The sequence below is a fragment of the Pleurodeles waltl genome, chromosome 10, assembly GCF_031143425.1.
Source record: "Pleurodeles waltl isolate 20211129_DDA chromosome 10, aPleWal1.hap1.20221129, whole genome shotgun sequence".
Lineage (NCBI taxonomy): Eukaryota > Metazoa > Chordata > Amphibia > Caudata > Salamandridae > Pleurodeles > Pleurodeles waltl.
This window is the reverse complement of record NC_090449.1, coordinates 4,356,322-4,374,870: the sequence shown is the minus strand read 5'-3', so window position 1 is coordinate 4,374,870 and position 18,549 is coordinate 4,356,322. Positions and strand designations below refer to the sequence as shown.

At 44.3% G+C, this 18,549-nt stretch overlaps 1 protein-coding gene across 1 annotated transcript in view; it reads right to left on the bottom strand.

The window, feature by feature from the left end:
• Positions 1–18,549, bottom strand: part of CACNA1F (calcium voltage-gated channel subunit alpha1 F) — a 1,139,147-nt gene that overhangs the window by 752,763 nt on the left and 367,835 nt on the right. Inside the window, exon 14 of the mRNA XM_069209307.1 lies at positions 153–378. Within this exon, the coding sequence (XP_069065408.1) occupies positions 153–378 (226 nt within the window). The remainder of the gene's footprint in view (positions 1–152; positions 379–18,549) is intronic.

Sequence of the window (18,549 nt, the reverse complement as noted above, 5' to 3'; positions counted from 1 at the left end):
GATGCAGGAACAGCAGGAGGTGCTAGGGAATGCAGGGAAAGCAGGAAGGTTTGGTGATGAAGGGTGAGGAGAATCAGGAAGCGCTCATTAGAAGTAAGGTCACAGGAAGTGATGATGTAGGTGAAGGCAGGAAGTTTTGGCAGATGTCTCACCTGGTGACCTTGAAGATCCTCAGTAGTCTGACGCAGCGCAGCACTGAGATGCCGAGTGGGAACATGACCTCAAACTCCACCAAGACAGTCTCCAGGATTCCCCCACAGACCACAAAGCAATCGAAGCGGTTAAAAAAGGAGACAAAGTATGCTTGAAGGCCAAGGCTGAACATCTTCAGCAGCATCTCCAGTGTGAACAGCGACAGCAGCACCTTATTTGCGTAACCTGAAGAAGAGAAAGTAAAGAATGTAGAAATTGAGTGCTCAGGAAGCTGTTAGAACGACCCATTAACTTGGCGTCTATGCACCAGGAATCCGGTAGTGAAATCGGAGAAGAAAATAAGTTACTTACCTGTAACTGTAGCTCTCCAGTATTAGAATCTTTCACAGATCCACATGCTTGAATAACTCCCCGTTGGCGAGACGGGAGTCCCTGATAACTCTAAAAACACAAGTTTAGAAGTCTACCAGAGTCATTATTAAAAAAAGAACTAGGTCAGGGTACGAACACCGTGACCCCTTAGGTCTGGTGCTGGGGTCCTAAAGGTCCTCATGCACCCACTCACAGACCCGCACACACACTGACGCACTTACTAAAACACTGATGTATGCACTCTCACACCTAGACACTCTCACAGCTACTCTCATCTCCAGACACACCTATTGTTACACCCAGAGAGGCTGAGGCAAACTCCCGCCACGCACGCCCAAAGTGCCGTGCACAGCATGTTGTTGGCTGGTTACGCCGTTGGCCGCAGGGTCTGGCTGCAGGCCAGGTCTTGCAGGCAACCTTTGCTGCGCATGGGTGAAGGCGTGCACAGTACAAGGTTGGGTGGTTATAGGGGGTTGGCCTCAGGGCCAAGCCCTGTGGCCCACTGGCACAGCGCACGGGCCATGCGTGGCAGTGGTTGGCTTAACGTATCATAATGAAAATTACTGTGCGTTTAAAAAACCTCAGAAATTCACTGAAAAAATCAAAGGTTACAGGGACATAATAGTTTGGGAATAGAATTTTAAAAAATCATAGAAATTCACTTAAAAAACAAAGGTTACAGAGACGTTATAGTTAGGCTCACATTTTAAACGTACAAAGCCACAGATATTCACCAATTATAGTTAAAGTTATCTCAAGTAACTGTACCTCATGCCCTAAGGTAACTATAACTCGAGCCCTCGCCATACACTGCTAATTACCCCCCAAATCACGGCACTCATGAAATCTCTGATAACTTTATTGATCATATCAATGTAATTTTTGTAGTAAAACGTTTGAAGAAAAAACTGCATGGCGGCGGCACGAGTTATGGTTACCTTAAGGCACAAGTTATAGTTACTTGAGGTAACTCTAACTATAACTGGTGGATTTCTTAGGTTTTGTACGTTTAAAATGTGAGCCTAACTATAAGGTCCATGTAACCTTTGTTTTTTAAGTGAAAATATATATATATATCTTTTTATATATATATATATATATTTATTTTTTAGTACCCAGGTGAGTATCTGGAGTACAAAATATGGTTACATGCATGAACATATCATTATATGAAAGTAGTATAAATAAGAAAAAGTAGTAAGAAGGATGGTGGGAAGTAGAAAGGGTGGCTCACCTTTACTGAAAAAGATGTCTGAGGACTGCTTGGCCCACTGCAATGTCACCCTTTGGGGTAGAGTCCGGACAGTAATGCTGTGTGAAGGTGTGGGTACCCTTCCAGATGGCTGCTCTGCAAAAGTCCTAGAGGGGTACTCCCAGAAACGGAGCTGTGGACGTTGATACCGATCTGCGGGTTGGGCATGTACCAAAGTCTGTAGTGGTTTTCCTGCTGCTTGATGGCAATATTTTATGGCTGCGACTATCCATCTGGCTATGCTTTGTTTGGAAAGAGGTTGACCTTTCCGTGATGTGCTATGAGCTATGAATAGCTGGTTAGACTTGTGGAAGGATTTTGTTCTATGTAGAATTTGATGCATTGCTTGATGTCCAAAGAATGAAGAGCCCTCTCAGCCAGTGTTGAGGGGTTTGGATTTTTTTTTTTCAAGATAATAGTTTCATTAAGGTGGAAGTCCAAAGGAACCTTAGGAATAAACGTTTGGTTTGTACGAAGAATCACCCTGTCTTTTCTAAACTGTAGAAAGTGTTCCTGGATAGTCAGAACTTGGATCTCACTGACACATCTGCCTGATGTTAAAGCCACCAAAAGAGCCACCTTCCAAGAGAGATACTTTAGTTTCTGTTATATGAATAGGCTCAAAAGGATGTTTCATGAGCTGTGACAATACCGTGCTTAGCTGCCACGATGGAGGTGGGGTCTGAATGGAGGGAAAGTCCTAAGCAGAGCTTTGAGAAACTGCTTAATTGGAAGACCTTAAAGAAGGAGATTTGGGTGATCGTCTAAACTGGACGATAGCAGGCAGATGCACCCTTATGGAGGCATGAGCCAACCTTGAGTGTGCTAGATGCAAAAGGAATGGTAAAAGCTGTTCTGGTGAAGAAGTCAAGGGGTGTATGCCTTCTTTCTGACACCATGAGCAAAATCTTTTCCATTTGTAGGAATATGTCTTGATAGTACTGCTCACCCTAGCTTTGGAAAGTATTTCTCTACAGTCAGGTGTGATGTACACATGGGTAAATGTATTGTGTTCAGGAACCAGGTCGATAAGTGGAGGGAGTGGGGATCCGGGGGCAAGACCTGGCCATTGTTTACTGTCAGTAGATGAGAAGACACTTTCAGCGTGAACTGCGGCTTCTCTGAGAGTAGGAGAAGCTCTGTAAACCAATGTTGCAAAGGCCATCTTGGGGCAATCAAAATTATCTTCCAAGGCTCCCTTTTCATTATTGTCAATAATCTCGGAATCAGGGCAATGGGAGGAAAAGCATAGGCAAAGATTCCATACTGTGCCATCAAATACGCATTCCCCCAAGATCCCGGATGGGGATGCCAGCTTGCAAAGAACCAGCATTTGGTGTTGTGAGGATTTGCAAATCGGTCTAGGTTGGGTTTTTCCCACTGTGAGAATAGCCAATTGGTTGTGTCCTGATTCACTTCCCATTCTAGGCATGAGGATCTAGTCTTCTTAGGGTATCTGTTATTTCATTTTGTGTCCCTGGGACATGTTCGCTCTTAGTTGAACCCCATTTGCGATGGACCATTCCCAGATTTGTTGTGACTCTTCAGAGAGTGGAAGTGATCTCGTGCATCCCAGTTTGTTGATATAATGTATCGTTGTCATGTTGTCCATTCTTATAAGGACCACAAAGTTCTTGATCCTGGGCAGGAACATTTGCAGGGCTAGATGTACGGCTTTGAGCTCTAGCAGGTTGATGTGACAATCCCTGCGTGGTTTGTGTCATTTGCCACTGACTTGCAAGTCTTGAAAATACGCTCCCCATCCCTCCAGGAAAGCGTCCCTACTAATTACCAACTGAGATGTTTGGGTGAGGAATGAAAGGCTGACTGAAAGATATGTATGTATTGTTCACCAAGACAGGGCATGTATCATTACCAGGGTAACCTTGATGATGTCATCGAAGGAGCCCAATACTTGTTTCCACTGTTGATCTAACTGTTCTTGAAGGGGTCACATCTGAAGTCTACAATACAGAACTAGAGGGATGCCAGCAGACATCATTCCCAAGAGGGATTTGTATAGGCGTACTGAAAGTGTCTCTTTTTGCTGAACCACCTTTGGCAGCGACACCAGCTTCTCTTGTCATTCTAGCGTTGGGCAAGCCCTGTTGTTTATAGTTTCTAGGATTGCTCCTAGAAAGGTTATGTTTTTCAAAGGCTGCAGGTTCGATTTGTTCCAATTCAGAATGAGGCTTAGGTTGTTAAACAAATGTATACAGGCCTTGGTCGATTATTTTGCTGACTGTTTGGAGTCTGCCTTTATCAGCCAATTGTCTAAATACGGGAACACTTGATGTTTTTGTTTCTGAAGAAAAGTCGCTACTAGTGCCAGGCATTTTGTGAATATTCTTGGGGGTGATTTCAGGCCAAAAGGAAGGACTTGGAATTGGAAGTGGCTGCCGGCCACTGCAAACCTACGGAATCTTCTGTGAGAAGGATGGATGGGGATGTGAAAATATGCATCCTGCATGTCTAAGGCTGCCATATAATCTCATTGATTTAGCCGCAGGAGAATATCTTGCAACGTGACCATGCGAAACAATTGCTTTTTTAGAAATTTGGTGAGGTCCCTTAGATCAAAAATAGGCCTCCATTCCTTTTTCTTCTTGCAAATAAGAAAGAAACAGGAGTACAACCCCTTTTCTAGCTGCATAAAAAGGACTCTTTCTATCGCTCCTTTTTGTAACATGGTGTTAACTTCCAGTTTGAGTAGATGAATGTGTTTGGGAACAGAATGAGTGGTGAGTTTAATGGCGGGGACTGAGTGAACTCTACTGTATATCCAAACTGTACAAGGTGAGGACCAGTCTGATGTTATTTCCTGTCATTTTTCTACAAATTGGGATACCCTCCCTACTATTTTCAGTGGTGGGGGGGATGGGAGTAATCAGGGCCTGTAGCAGGTCATTGGCTGCGACCTGATTCCTTGCTTTGACGTGTTGACCACCCCTGAGGTGTGGGTCTGTTATTCGCTGCTTGAGGTGGAGGTTTTTGTGAATATTGGTTCAGAAATTGTTGAGAGGAAGAGGTGTAGGAGGGATATCTGTATTGTTGGAAGCCTCCTCTATAGGAGGGCATACCCCTTCCTCTGGCCCAACGAAAGGGCATGTTCTTCAACTGTAGCGTGCCTAACGATCTGGCCGTATCTGTGTCTGTTTCTATCGACAGAAGAGCCTCGTCTACGTGTTTTCCAAAAAGGGCTTCTCCATCAAAGGGAAGTTCAAGAATTTGATTCTGTACTTTGGGTCTAAACGAAGTAGCTTTAAGCCAGCCCTGTCTCTTGAGTACCGCAGATCTTGCCAATAATCTAAAGGCTGTTGTCACAATGTCCATAGTGCAGTCAATCACCTCCGTTAAAGTGCACTCACCTTCATGCAGAATCTTTTTTGCCTGTGCCTTGAAGTGTTCTGGGAGTTGGTCAACATATGGGTGATGTCAGCCCATACCTGTCTATCATACCTGCCCAAAACAGCTAGGGAATTTGCTGCTCTAGCTGTTAAAGATGACATCAAAGAAATCCTCTTCCTGATGTTATCAAGCCGCCGTCCGTCCTTGTCTGGAGGTGCGAGATTGGTACGGATGGATTTGTTGATCTTCTTTCGGCCGCTTGTGTGATCATGGAATCAGGTTTTGGGTGATCCGTCAGACAAGCTGGGGCATCATCCTGTGCCTTGTATTTTCTTATCTAGGCGTGGAAGAACTGCTGTCATGGAGGCTGGAGTTCTCATAACTTTCAGGCCTTCCTCCGAAACATAGTTTACCGTAGGCATAGATTGCACACTTTTCTGTGTAGGTTCCTTAAAATCGTATAAGAAACAGACAAACAGACTGTCTGTTTGGTAGACATAGGGAGTGCAAACCTTTTAGCTGCCAGTTCCAGCAGGTTGTAAAAACTACTGATGTCCTCAGGTGGCAAAGCCACTAGGGTAGGTGATGGAGAATCTGGTGTAGGTATGAGATACTCATCCCATTCTGTATTGATTTCCTGTAATTCGCATTCCTCCCTCTCTTCGTCTGATGTGTCTGAGTCATGCAGAAGGGGTGTTCGCGGTGCGCCTCTAACTGAGGTTCATAGCGATACCGATCTCTGTGCTGGCGTAGATGGAGGAGCTGCTGGAACCATTGTAAGAGCAGCTGTATGTGCAGGAGGTGCGTCCATTGGAAAAAGCTTTCTGTAATCTGAAAGCATAATTTGAAGATCTCCAATAAGGGCTTCACACAAGCAAGCCATTTGATCTTGGTATGGTTGTTGGTATTGTTCCTGTGAGTAGTAGTACCCCTGTTGCCTATTTTCCCCCTCATATTCATTATCATCCTGGCACTTAACATGCAATTCTGAGAGACTGTCTGCTATGCCAAAAAGTCCCTCTTCCTCAGAGTCCTCATCATCTAAAAGATGAGCTGAAAGAAGCGGTGTAATCTTGCTGGGAGAGGTGTGCTCTGGAGCTAGCAGTTTCCTTAGGAAATAAACCTGTTGTTGACAGGGCCGTCATCGGATGAGTTAGCTTTATTTTCACTGTCGGCGGCAGCGATGTCAGTGGTGGCATTGTCGGAGGTGCCACTGTTATTAAAGCGAGGGCCGTCAATGAGGATGTGGATGAAATCTGCGTCGTCTACAATGTTGACGCTTATGTTGTTGACGAGAAAGACATGGTGGTGTATACAGTAGAGACTGTGCTTGTTGTCGTCGACGATGATGCTACAGTATGAGGTCTGGTCGTCAATGGAGTCGACGACGATGATTTTGTTGATGGAGATCTATCAGCCGGTGCAGCTGAGGAAAGTTTACACGAATGGGTGAAGCTTCATGTAGGCAGCTCAGATGACGATCTGGAAGTCTTTTCTGAAGAGGTAGACCTTCCCTTTTTCTCTTTTTTTCTCTTTTTTTGAAGAGGAGGTTCTACCTTCCTGAGGAGATGCTGAAAGACTGCGACCCTGTAAGATTCATGAGGAGTCTTTTTAAGGCGTACTTGGGCTGCTCAGAACCAGTCTTTGAGTGGGGTGATTTTCTCTCTTCTAAGATCTTTTAGAAGAACACAAGGAATCCCCACTGAACACTGGCTCCTTTCTCGACTTACGTTTTTATGGCCAAATTAGCAGTCTTACCTCTCTATCCTTTAATGTCTTTGTTGAAAAGGTACAACATATCTTGCAATCCTTGGGAGAATGTTCAGGGAAGAGGCGATATATGCAGTCCTTACGTGGGTCTTCTGATAGAGGCCTTTATTTCCCCACAGGCTAAAGAGTCTTTTCTGCTGTTTGTCTGACATGGTGAAAAAATGTCAGTACAGAAAACCTTCCTAGAGGAATAACTCTGAGATAGACAGAATAAGACTTCCAGTAAGAATAGCAGAGAAAATTCTCCAGACAGGAAAAATTGAGCAGGGCTCAGTGGCGACTCTAGCACGATGTCCGGTAGAGCTGGAGATTCTCTTGGAAGGATTCTACAGGATGGTGTCACCTGATCTGGGACTCTTAAGTTTAGTCCTTTTTTAAATAATGACTCTGAGAGGCTAATAACCTGGTGGGCCTAAGGCCTCTGTGTTTGTGTTTGTACTGACATTACTTTTTTAAAGGTACCGGGGACTCCCATATTGACGAAGGGGAATGAATAAAGCATGTGAATCTATGAAAGTTACAATACTGGAGTAACTAAGTGCCCATGGATCAGGAAAGTAAAAGTGAGAGGTATGGATGAAGAGGTTTTTAGGCTCAAGAACTGAGGGATTGTGGATCAGGAAGCTATTACAGACTCAATAATTGAGGAACCATGCAACAGGAATCTATTGAACAGAGAGAAGAACTGAAGCCCTACAGGTCCAGAAGCTATCAGAGTGACCCAAGTACTGAGAGTCTATGGATAAGGAAGCTGTTTGACAGATCTCAGAACTAGGGGGCTATGAATCAGGAACTTGAGTGAAGAACGTGGCAACTGATGTCCCTTGAATCAGCAAGGTTTAAAAGAGACCAATGAAGTGAGGGCAAATGACCCAGGAAGCTATTAGTAAGACCCAAGACCTGGAGATCTGTGGATAGGAAAGACTTGGGAGACATCGAAGAACTAAAGGCCCAGGGATCAGGAAGCTGTTAGAGACTGTGGGTGTATGGATCAGTAAAAAATGAATAAAATCAATTTCTGTGTGTCTGTGCGTCTTCACCAAACACACTGCAGAGAGTGGACCATTGGCTGAGGAGGACGATTAGACAACCCCCTTCCTCCAGGTTACTGGTTATAGAGAGGTGGAGGCATTAGCAGGTAACATTGCTGAGGGCATCTGTTGTTAACTACAGGTCACAAGTTAGTTTCTCACAAGCGCTGATTCAGCTGTTCATCATCACTCATAATGGAGCACCATTAAATTTGGTAATAAGACCAATCACATAAAATGGCATGATTGCAAAGTCTGGTTATTGATATTAGTCAATACTATGTTCAGGTGTTTGCTTGATCGCACTTCTGGAACAGGAGCTTAAAATCTTGCAGTTGACACCAAGGATGCTGGCACCTATAGAGTATGGTCAGAATGCTGGGTGATGATATGGTGGTTGCAAATGAAAAAGATGTGTCTAGAGCATAGGGCACATTGTGTGCAGTGGCAAGTAGTTGAGTACTGATGCGCAGTGATAATGGAGTCCTCACGTGATAGAAAGCGTGCAGAAGCTCTGCATTATGCATGTGAAACAAATGTTACTTACCTTTTACTACATTCTCCAGTGTTGGCATTTTTCATCGTTTCACATGCTTAAATCATTCCTCATTGTTGAGGACGGAACCTCCAGTAACACACAACAGCATTTCAAAATAGCTACTATCCATACAGAGATAAGCAAACAATTATCGATTCCGTAGCCTATTCACCCCATTGAAGTAATACCACAATTCCGCAAAAGAGGTGGATATACTCTGAACTTTACTCGCCCAAAGACATTTTCCTTTATTAATAACTTTGGTGGTGTTTGACAAACAAGCAGAAAACATTCCAAAACGTTATGTCCAAACTGGCAAGTTTCGTGCAGATCAGTCAAGCGATAGGCAAAAAATAGGGACACAGGGGTAAAAAAACTGAAAAATAGACATGCATTTTCCATTTTAGCTCCCATGGGTTTCTTTCTTAGAAAAAGACAGCTGAACAGAATTACACCAAACATGGCATGAAAGAAGAGCTTTACACAAGGAAGAGGAAGTGCCTTTGCCTGATTTGATGTAAAATACGTTCAGCAGTTTTCAAGAAATTAGCGTTGGACAAGTGTCTTGGGAGATCTTGAAATTTGTGTGAGCTGTCTTCCTCATTAAAGGTATACGGCCATTAAGCCAGCAAATGGTCTGTGAACCTGGGTTCGATGACCATCCACAGACCCAAACACAAAAAACAAAAAAACCTAGGTTTACTAATGAAATTATTATTATCAGTACTATGTTGGGTATCAGACGAGTATTCACAAGAGTACAGTACAGAAGGCTGGGGGGGGTGGTCAGGATGAGGGCAACACAGAGGAGAAACAAAGATTAAATTTAAGAAGGGTAAAAAAAAAAAGGGGTGAAGTTGGTACCACCGGTGATGTTCTCATCTTTAGTATCTAGAACGGTGTCCAAGGACTGCACTCTGGTAGTCAGAGAAAGGTTTGCTGGGTTTATGGTCAGTCTGATTCTGTATCAAAATTGTAGGTAAGCTTAGATGGAGGCTGCTTCCTTGGATTGTGTCCTCCCTCTCAAGAGCCAGTAGTCTAGATATGGGAAAGTTTGATGATCATGATATTGAAGGTGGGCAGCCATCGGAACTATGCAGTTCATAAAGATCTCTGGAGGATTTGAAAGTGATCAGAACAAAATATTAGTAATGGCATGCAGCAACGTGGATGATTTTGATACTTGTGATGCACATGCATATGAAAGTATGCTTCCTACAAATCCAGGAGTATCACATATCTAATTTCAGCAGGAATAAAAGGATCTCTTGAACGGCAACAATCCAGAATGATTCTTTTTTTAGATACTAGTTGAGACGACATAAAGATTTAAAATTGTTCACCATGATCAGGATTTTGTCTTTTTATGATAAAGAATTTGTTTTGCTGGGGTTTAGCGACTGCTTTGAAGGAAACCTTTGGCAACATGGAAAGGATGCCAATAAGCAATTATGGAAGATGTGGATAAGCGTCAGGCTGAGTAAACATAGGAAGTAGTTTCTAAGTCAACCGGATAGTATGATCCAACTGGATTAGATCCTGAAATCATTCTCGAAGAAACAGAGCAATCCTTCTCTCTATATGAAAGGAGAAGAGGGAGAAAGTAGCCGACACCAGTGTACAGTCATATGTCGTGGATCCTGGGTCTTATAGTACCCATGACCACTCTTTTTTTAACGGAACAGAACCGGGACTGTGAGAATCTGGTGGAACCTATGGCAGCTGAGGAGGGTAACATAGCAAGCCAGGCCTTGTTGCTGTGGATTATATAGCTAGAATGCTGGATGAAATGGCTGTGGAGTCGGCCCATGTGCACCTCAAAACAATCATCATTAACCCTGCATTTTGCCTGAAAACCACTGTTTCTGTATATTCCTTGATGTGCTGTAGGGCTTAATCTGTGTGGCTGTTTTTTGTCAAAGGCCAAATAGAGGATACGGCTCGGAACTTCCAAGAAAAAAGATATACACCAGAGCCAGTCCTGGCATCAAAGGATAGGAACCCCACAAGTTGATGGAATCCAACATGAGAAACAACCATCAAAGCATCAGTGATAGAGGAGGATGCCCTTTCACCCTCACAAATGATTGTTATGGCTACTTCCATTTAATTTTACTGAATCAATTCCTAGTAGGGATTTACATCTCTCCACATATGGCATGCCACCCCGCTCTAATGTCACCTGTGAATCTCCTAAATGGACAGAACTGGCTGCTAAAGAAGACTTTCGCCGCCCGAAAGCATCCATGTATCATTCTTCTCTATCTGGTGCAGCCACGCATGGAGACCTTGGATTAGGAAAGTGTCTTTGTGTGGCTTAATCCAGCACAGAACCTGAATAAACAGACAGCAGTGTTTCCCATTGCCTTGTATGTTATCTCTAGATGAGGCACTGCAGCTAGGACAGAGACCGCTGTCTGCATTAGCCTCTTCCCTTCAAACTAATTGTGAATGAATATGTCTATGGCTTTAGATGTCCTTCTAGTAGGATCGCTGAAATCACATACAACACTCTTAGTGTTGTATTACTAAGGGAAACAGTTAATATCTTGGATGCTTTCTTGGTAAGGGAGTTAACTTTAGCTATATAATCTGGCAGGGAATCTATAGAGTGGGAGAGGTTGCCTCTTCTTGGGGCTCAGTACTGTAAAGTATTCATCTCATTCTTGACTGTAATGGAGCAAGGTGGCATCAAAGACCTCCCCTTCCTCTTTCTCAACCACATCTTTATCCCTACATAAAGTCTAGTCTGAAGTTCGAAAGACGAATGTAGAGGTGGTGGCGGTTGAGGTGGTGGTTCTTGTTGTCACAATGAAAGTGATTGCGGCTGTGGTAGGTTCGCTGACACCATTGGCAACTATGGAAGAGGTTTCTGCAGTCGCAGAATATAGGCGTGCAGAGCTGATGGAAACCTCATATATGAGTGCAGCAGAGGTGGTTCTTGGTAACTGTTCACATTAACCTCCTATAGTTCTGAATGTAAACTATAAAATACTGTGGATGACATTTAATACCACTTATGATCTTTTCAATGGTACAAATGAACTTGGCTCTGGGGAGAGTAGGAAATATCATTAATCCAGTTACCATCATCATCAACACTGTGGCATTTTACATATAGGTCAAATGGGTTACAAGATTTTCCAACGGCACCATAGTCTCCAGAATCCTCTTCACCCCATTCCATGTCAGTCTCCAGGACCTTTGTGGGAAACAACTGGAGATAGTTTGGTAGGTGATTAATTCATAGCAATAATTCTGGTAGTAGCTGATAACAGACTGCGGGCAGGCGAAGTAAGAATTTCTTTCGCTCTTGCCAGTGGGGCTCTTGTGATCATGGGAGCCGTTGATGGGATAGTCATCGATGGTGAAGTTGCCAAAAGGATGTTCCTTGTCGATGGCATACTTGTGATGAGGATACCACTGATGTAGGGGCTGTAGACGTGGATGGTGAAGAGGCAGCAGTCAACTAGGCTTTCTTAGACAAAGTGGCTGTCTGTTCTGTCCTCGTCAATATAAGCTTCATCGACAATAGAGTCTTCAGTGCAACAAGTGTCCAGGACTTGTCCACTGACAGAAGAAGTACAGATCTCTTTTTAGAAGAAGAGGCAACAGAGGATGTAGGCCCTGACAAGGACTTCCACAAGGCCTGCATCATTGATGGAATTTTAGGCATGAAAACCTCAGAGGGACCATTTCATTCAGACTGCTTTGATGTCTAGGTCTCTGCCTTTGTAATTATTTTTGTAGGATGCTTTTTAGGACTAGGCTCAAGATGATTTAAAAGGTATCATACATTTGTCAGAGCCTGATTTGCTATTCTGTGGCCTTTTTGAGTATGATGGATGGTCACTGTGAGTGGATGTCTCATCTGAGGAAAGTGCTTTCTCCTTTGTCAAGCTGTGTAAGACCTTGCTTTCTCTATCCTGAAGGGTCTTGTGGGAGAATCTTCTAGAGAATTTGCACTCTTGTGGTTTGAATTGATGATGCAGTCAACATACACCTATCATGAAGATAATTTGAATAGAGTTGTTTTTTGGCATAAGCTTATAAAGTACTGAAGAACATCTTCTCGAGCTTTTCAGACATGCAGAATTTGAATATAATAGCAACTGACTCGATCTCTAGAGACAACAAACGCAAAGAAAAACACTGCCAAAGATGTTGTGTTGATCCAGGAATCTGAAGTATAATCTCAGTAAAGAGAAAGTGCAGAGCTCTGGGGAGACTCTGACACACAACATACAGTAAACATCTGAGCTCCAGTCTCTCTAGGGCAGGGATCTCCAAACATTTCTGTAATAAGAGTTACTAATGTTCAGTGGAAGTAATTGAGAGCTACTAATATTATTAGAATTGTAATAGTGACTATATCAGACAAGATTACATTAGTGGCTACCATAAGCAAGATTATTACCAGCAGTCACTTCAGTGCTCAGGCATGGTTGCTGGCAGTAATGTGTAAAAGACTCCATTGCTAATACATAACTGCCTTAGCGGCAATGTCTCACGCACCAAGGTAATAAAATTAGCAAAACGTCTTCCCAGTGCCTCATTATTTATCACTCAAATATCAGCTTTAGTTATATTTTCGAAATTCAGCCATTATTTCCAAATAGCAGCCTTTGAGATCTGGGAATAATTTTAAAAAATGTCTCAACTATACATTGTAAATGTTGGTGTATGTATACTAAGCCTCTGGTTTAGTGGTTTACGTTGCACTCAGGAGCGCTAGCTGCCAGTGGGGGCTAGTGGATTTTGAAAGTAGTGGGACGGAAATGTTAAACCAGAGTATAATAAGTGAGTGAGCCTTAAGTGCAAAAGGGTGGGGTGGGGGAGGTCTCCCCTGCAAGCAAATGTTTGATAAAAAACGATTAAAATGGTGGATCTTATAGCACATGTTTACTACAATTTGTTGAAAAAAGTGGACCCAAATATAGCATTTCAAAGGGAGAGTGTGAAGAAAACATAAGAAAGAAGTCTCTTGCTCTTATTCCTGAACCCTGACCCTGCCTCTTAGTTGCTTTGGTATAGCGCTGTTTGTGTCACCGAGACTTAGCGCTTACGTATAAGTGCAGCCTGGCCTTCTTCTGTGCAATCCAATCAAGGCTTGCCCATCTTTTCTGCAGTTCCTCCTTGGTGGATTATTGTTCCTCAGTTTGTGTTTTTTTGCTGTGTTTGTGCACATATTTTGGGCTTTTAGTCACCTCCTTGGATTTCGCCCCCCACTCTCCCATTGATTTCTTCATTAAGAATAAAGTTTTTGGGACTAAGTGAAGACCTTAACAGCGTAAGTGATGGATGTGTGTTTTTTTTTGGGGGGGAGGGGTTGATCCTTGTATGTTTTGTGTCAGGGTGTGTTTTAAGTTGTTGCCTCCTCACTCCGCGCCTTTGTGCATTGCCCCCCTTGTGTAAAATCTGGATGGGAAAGGGGGCGCTGCCTGTTTCCTCGATCAAGGTGCGGGGTTTAAAATACCAGGTTGTGCCGTCATGGGTCCTTCATGTGAGACTTGATCACTTCTCATAGAAATGTGAGTGGGTGACGATGGAGGACAAGCAGGGTACCATGATATACAATAGGTAAGGGTGTCCATGGATAATCCCACTGGCTTTATAGGCCTCCCCAGAGTCTCCCATAGAGGGCTGGTTATGGGAGGGTGAGAGAGGGGGCGGATTTGGGGAGGAAGCAGGTTTGCTTACACTTGAGCCATCCTGTTTTGTGGGGTTAGTTCCAGGTTCAGGCTGACCTCCTGCCTGACGTCTTGGAATGCTAGAGTCCTCAGCATACAAAACAGGTTCTGGCCTCCAGTGTAAATCAGAGCAAATGTTTTACCTCCCTGTTAAGAGCATAACACAGGCCCCTGCATTCCCTGCAATAGGGGGGCGCAACCGTTTAAGGATCCCAATTCAGCCAAAGGCCAATGACTATCTGTGATATAGGTGAGAGTCAGGGCCCGTCATTGCAGTTGCTTTGCATTACACCACTGTGTACTGTGGGAGTATGGGTGACAGTGCAGGCTGTCCTTTTATGAGACCAGGGGTTGCAGAGAGCCACAAAACAGGACGGGCTGTTCTAGGGCAATATAGCTTGACAAACATTGGCCACCTCCCTCTGGCAGCATGGGTCTCAGGGCATGCTATCCTTTATTGCATGGTCCAACCAGCCTTCTTTGCCAAGGGCTGAAGAATAGGCCTGCATATCCCTCTTTGGAATTGATAGCCCCTCCTGTTCAGGAACAAGGGCCTACTTCCAGGGCAGTGAACCCAACACAGGAAGGTTGCAGGGCAAAGGGCATAGGTTCAGAGTGCTCTATATTCTGAGTACCTTGTGCACTCAGTTCTCTAATGGATGGTGAAGTTCCAGGGTCCTCCCATGAGGCTGGAACGCGGCACAAGTGCATCCCTGGAATAAGAAGTCAGTCAGGCATTGGCAAAGCTAATGCAGCAGCTACATGAAAACTAGAGTTGGGATTCATAGTTAAAACGTTTGCTGCTGTAATGCCCGTAAAGTAGTGTAAGTAACTTGTATTTTTATAACCTCAGTCAGCAGAAGTTATCTAATTCATCTTAGGAGGATGAAAAGCAGAGGTTACGGTGTGTGTGATAATGATTATCATTTTCCACCACAAAATATAGCGCAGGGTCTCCAACAATGCAACCTTGTCAATTTTATGCGGGTCGAGGCTCTTTAATGAACATCTTAGCACATTTCCGAGAGTGGTGCTCATGTATCTGCAGAGGGCATGGGCTGCAGGAGCCACACGTGTGTGGCCCAATCAAGTGGGGGCAAGGAGACACACCCCTGCTATATGCCGCAGGCTCACACGGTTTTCATTACTTCGCCAGATTGCTTTACATTTTTCAAGATACAGCGTTCTTGTGCAATACCACTTCCATACCGAGGAGCAATACCTCTTCCATGCCAAGGAGCAATACCTCTTCCATGCCAAGGAGCAATACCTCTTCCATAGCAAGAAGCAATACCTCTTCCATTCCAAGGAGCAATACCTCTTCCATACCGAGGAGCAATACGATTTCCATACCAAGGAGCAATACCTCTACCATGCCAAGGAAGGAGCAATACCTCTTCCATGCCAAGGAGCAATACCTCTTCCATAGCAAGGAGCAATACAACTTCCATGCCAAGGAGCAATACCTCTTCCATGCCAAGGAGCAATACCTCTTCCATAGCAAGGAGCAATACCACTTCCATAGCAAGAAGCAATACCACTTCCATAGCAAGAAGCAATACCACTTCCATAGCAAGGAGCAATACCACTTCCATAGCAAGGAGCAATACCTCTTCCATGCCAAGGAGCAATACCACTTCCATAGCAAGGAGCAATACCTCTTCCATGCCAAGGAGCAATACCTCTTCCATACCAAGGAGCAATACCTCTTCCAGCCATCTTGGGACTTAAAGGATTAAAAAATAAAATAAAAAAAAAGGGCCAGATTAAGGACATCCTAACCACTTAGCTCTATGCTGAGTTCACAGAGGTACCCCGCCCCACCCCACAGATCCGGTGAAAAAAGTAAATAGAGAAAAAACAAGGCAAGTGCAGGCTCCTGCCCTTGTTTTAATGAAGCCCTTGGTTGGCCAGGTCCTGGGGGCATGTCAAAAAGCCCCCCTCCTGGGCTTACTAAAGCCCCTGGTACCGCCACCTCCTCAGATTAATTATTAAATTGAACGCAGGGGTCATCGCGACCTGGGGACCACCACCTCCACAGGGCAAAATGCTTTTATAGAAGTAGCAGGAGTCCTGCAGGCCCCCTGCAGCCCCAGGGACTGCCCCCTCCCCAGGGACGAACATACAATGAAATGCGGGGGACTGCTTGGCTCCCCCGCAGTCCCAGGAACCACAATTTCCCCAGTGCCAAACACAATATTAAATGCGGGGGGCTGCATGGCCCCCCCCAGTCCTGGGGACCACCACCTCCCCGGTGCAGAAGACAGAATGAAATGCCGGCCCTCCCCCCCACACCTTGACCAGCTCAGGCAGAGGAGGGCAGAAGGATAAGTTACTTACCTGTAAATCCTAGTTCTCTTCCAGGGGTATCCTCATCAAAGTCATAAACATTGAATATTCCCGCCCTTGTGCGGGGACCCCGGAGCATATATAAAATATATACACATTATACATGTGTAACAAACAGTCATGCAGGCTATCATGTTAAAAACAGGCTAAAATGCTTTATTTCTATGAAGTTTTTTTTTTTTTTTTTTTTTTAAATACTACAATAGAGCATAAATAAGTAGCCAAGCTCCTAAAACTAGGCTTGGGGAAGTAAGCAGTAGCAAACTCTAGTGAAAAAATAGAGAAAACTGCATTGAAAAACAATGAAGCATTCTTAGCCAATAGGCTGCATGTAGGTTAACACAGGAGAACCATAAAAACTTTGGCACTGTGCCTTTAAGACCCTGAGCACCTCCAGTATCCCACCATGCCTCAGGGGTGAAGGAAAGGTGACAGTTGGTTCACAGTTAGGTCAGTTCTTTTTACGGTGACAATTTGTATAATTGAATCAAAATACTGTCTGTCCTGCACTTCCAGTAGACGTGTGTCCGGGGAGGAGGGTGGGTTGTTTATGACTTTGATGAGGATACCCCTGGAAGAGAACTAGGATTTACAGGTAAGTAACTTATCCTTCTCTTCCAGGGGATCCTCATCAATAGTCATAAACATTGAATAGATTAGCAAGCCCATCCCTAAACCCAGCGGACTGTCCGATAGAAGTGCAGGAATAGACATGTCTTACGCAAATAAATTCCTTAGAGAGGCCTGCCCCACTTGGGCATCCGCTCTTGCATCTGAGTCTAAACAATAATGTCTTGTAAAAGTATGGACAGACTTCCATGTAGCAGCCTTACAAATCTCAGATATAGGAACATTGTTAAGGAGAGCAGCAGTAGCCGCTTTTCCCCTTGTGGAATGCGCTCTAGGCCGCGCTATCAATTGTCTATTAGCTAGCTGGTAAGTATTAACAATACAAGAGACTATCCATCTTGATATTGTTCGCTTAGATGCTGCTTCTCCTGTCCTTAAATGACCATAGTTCACAAACAAGCGGTTAGAGTGTCTAATTGATTTTGTCTTGTCCAGATAAAATTTCAGCACTCTTTTCAAGTCAAATGAGTGCAATGCTTTCTCAGCCGGAGTTTCCGGATTGGGAAAGAACGTCGGTAAAGTTATGGTCTGATTAATATGGAATTCTGACACCACCTTCGGAAGGAAAGATGGGTGAGTTCGTAGAACTACTCTATTGTCATGAAAAACCGTGTACGGTTCTTTTGCAGACAAGGCCTGGATCTCACTGACCCTCCTCGCTGAAGTAATGGCCACCAGAAAAGCCGTTTTCCACGTAAGGTGTTGTAAGGAGGCCTTATGGATAGGCTCGAAAGGAGGGCCCATAAGTTTTGCTAGGACTATGTTCAGTTCCCACGGAGGAGAAGGCCTCCGAATTGGCGGAAAAACTTTCTTCAAACCTTCTAAGAAATCCTTGACTACAGGTTTCGTAAAGAAGGATTCCTGAGAAGGTGACTTGCGATAGGCAGTAATAGCAGACAAATGTACCTTAATAGATGATACCTGCAGACCGGATTTCGCTAGGTGAAGCAAATAGGACAGTATGACGTCCTCCTGCGCCCGTATGGGATTATGGCCTTGCTGACAGCACCATATGTAGAATCTCTTCCACTTAAAAGCGTAGGAACGCCGCGTGGAAGGCCGTTTGGACTCTTTCAAGATGTTCATGCACTCCTGCGAGAGTCCTAGGTGCCCATACTGCAGGAATTCAGGAGCCATGCTGTTAAGCTCAGAGAGGGTAGGTTGGGATGCAGAATCCTGCCCTCCATTCTGCTCAGAAGATCCGGTCTGCACGGCAGCCTCCTGTGAGGTTTTTCCGACAGGTTGAGGAGATCCGTGTACCAGAATTGTCGAGGCCATTGTGGCGCTATAAGAATCATTCTGGTCCTGGATCCGTAAAGTTTGCTGATCACTGCCGGAATGAGGGGAATCGGAGGAAAAGCGTAAAGAAATGTCCCTGACCAGTCGATCAACAGGGCATTCCCTCGAGATCCTGGA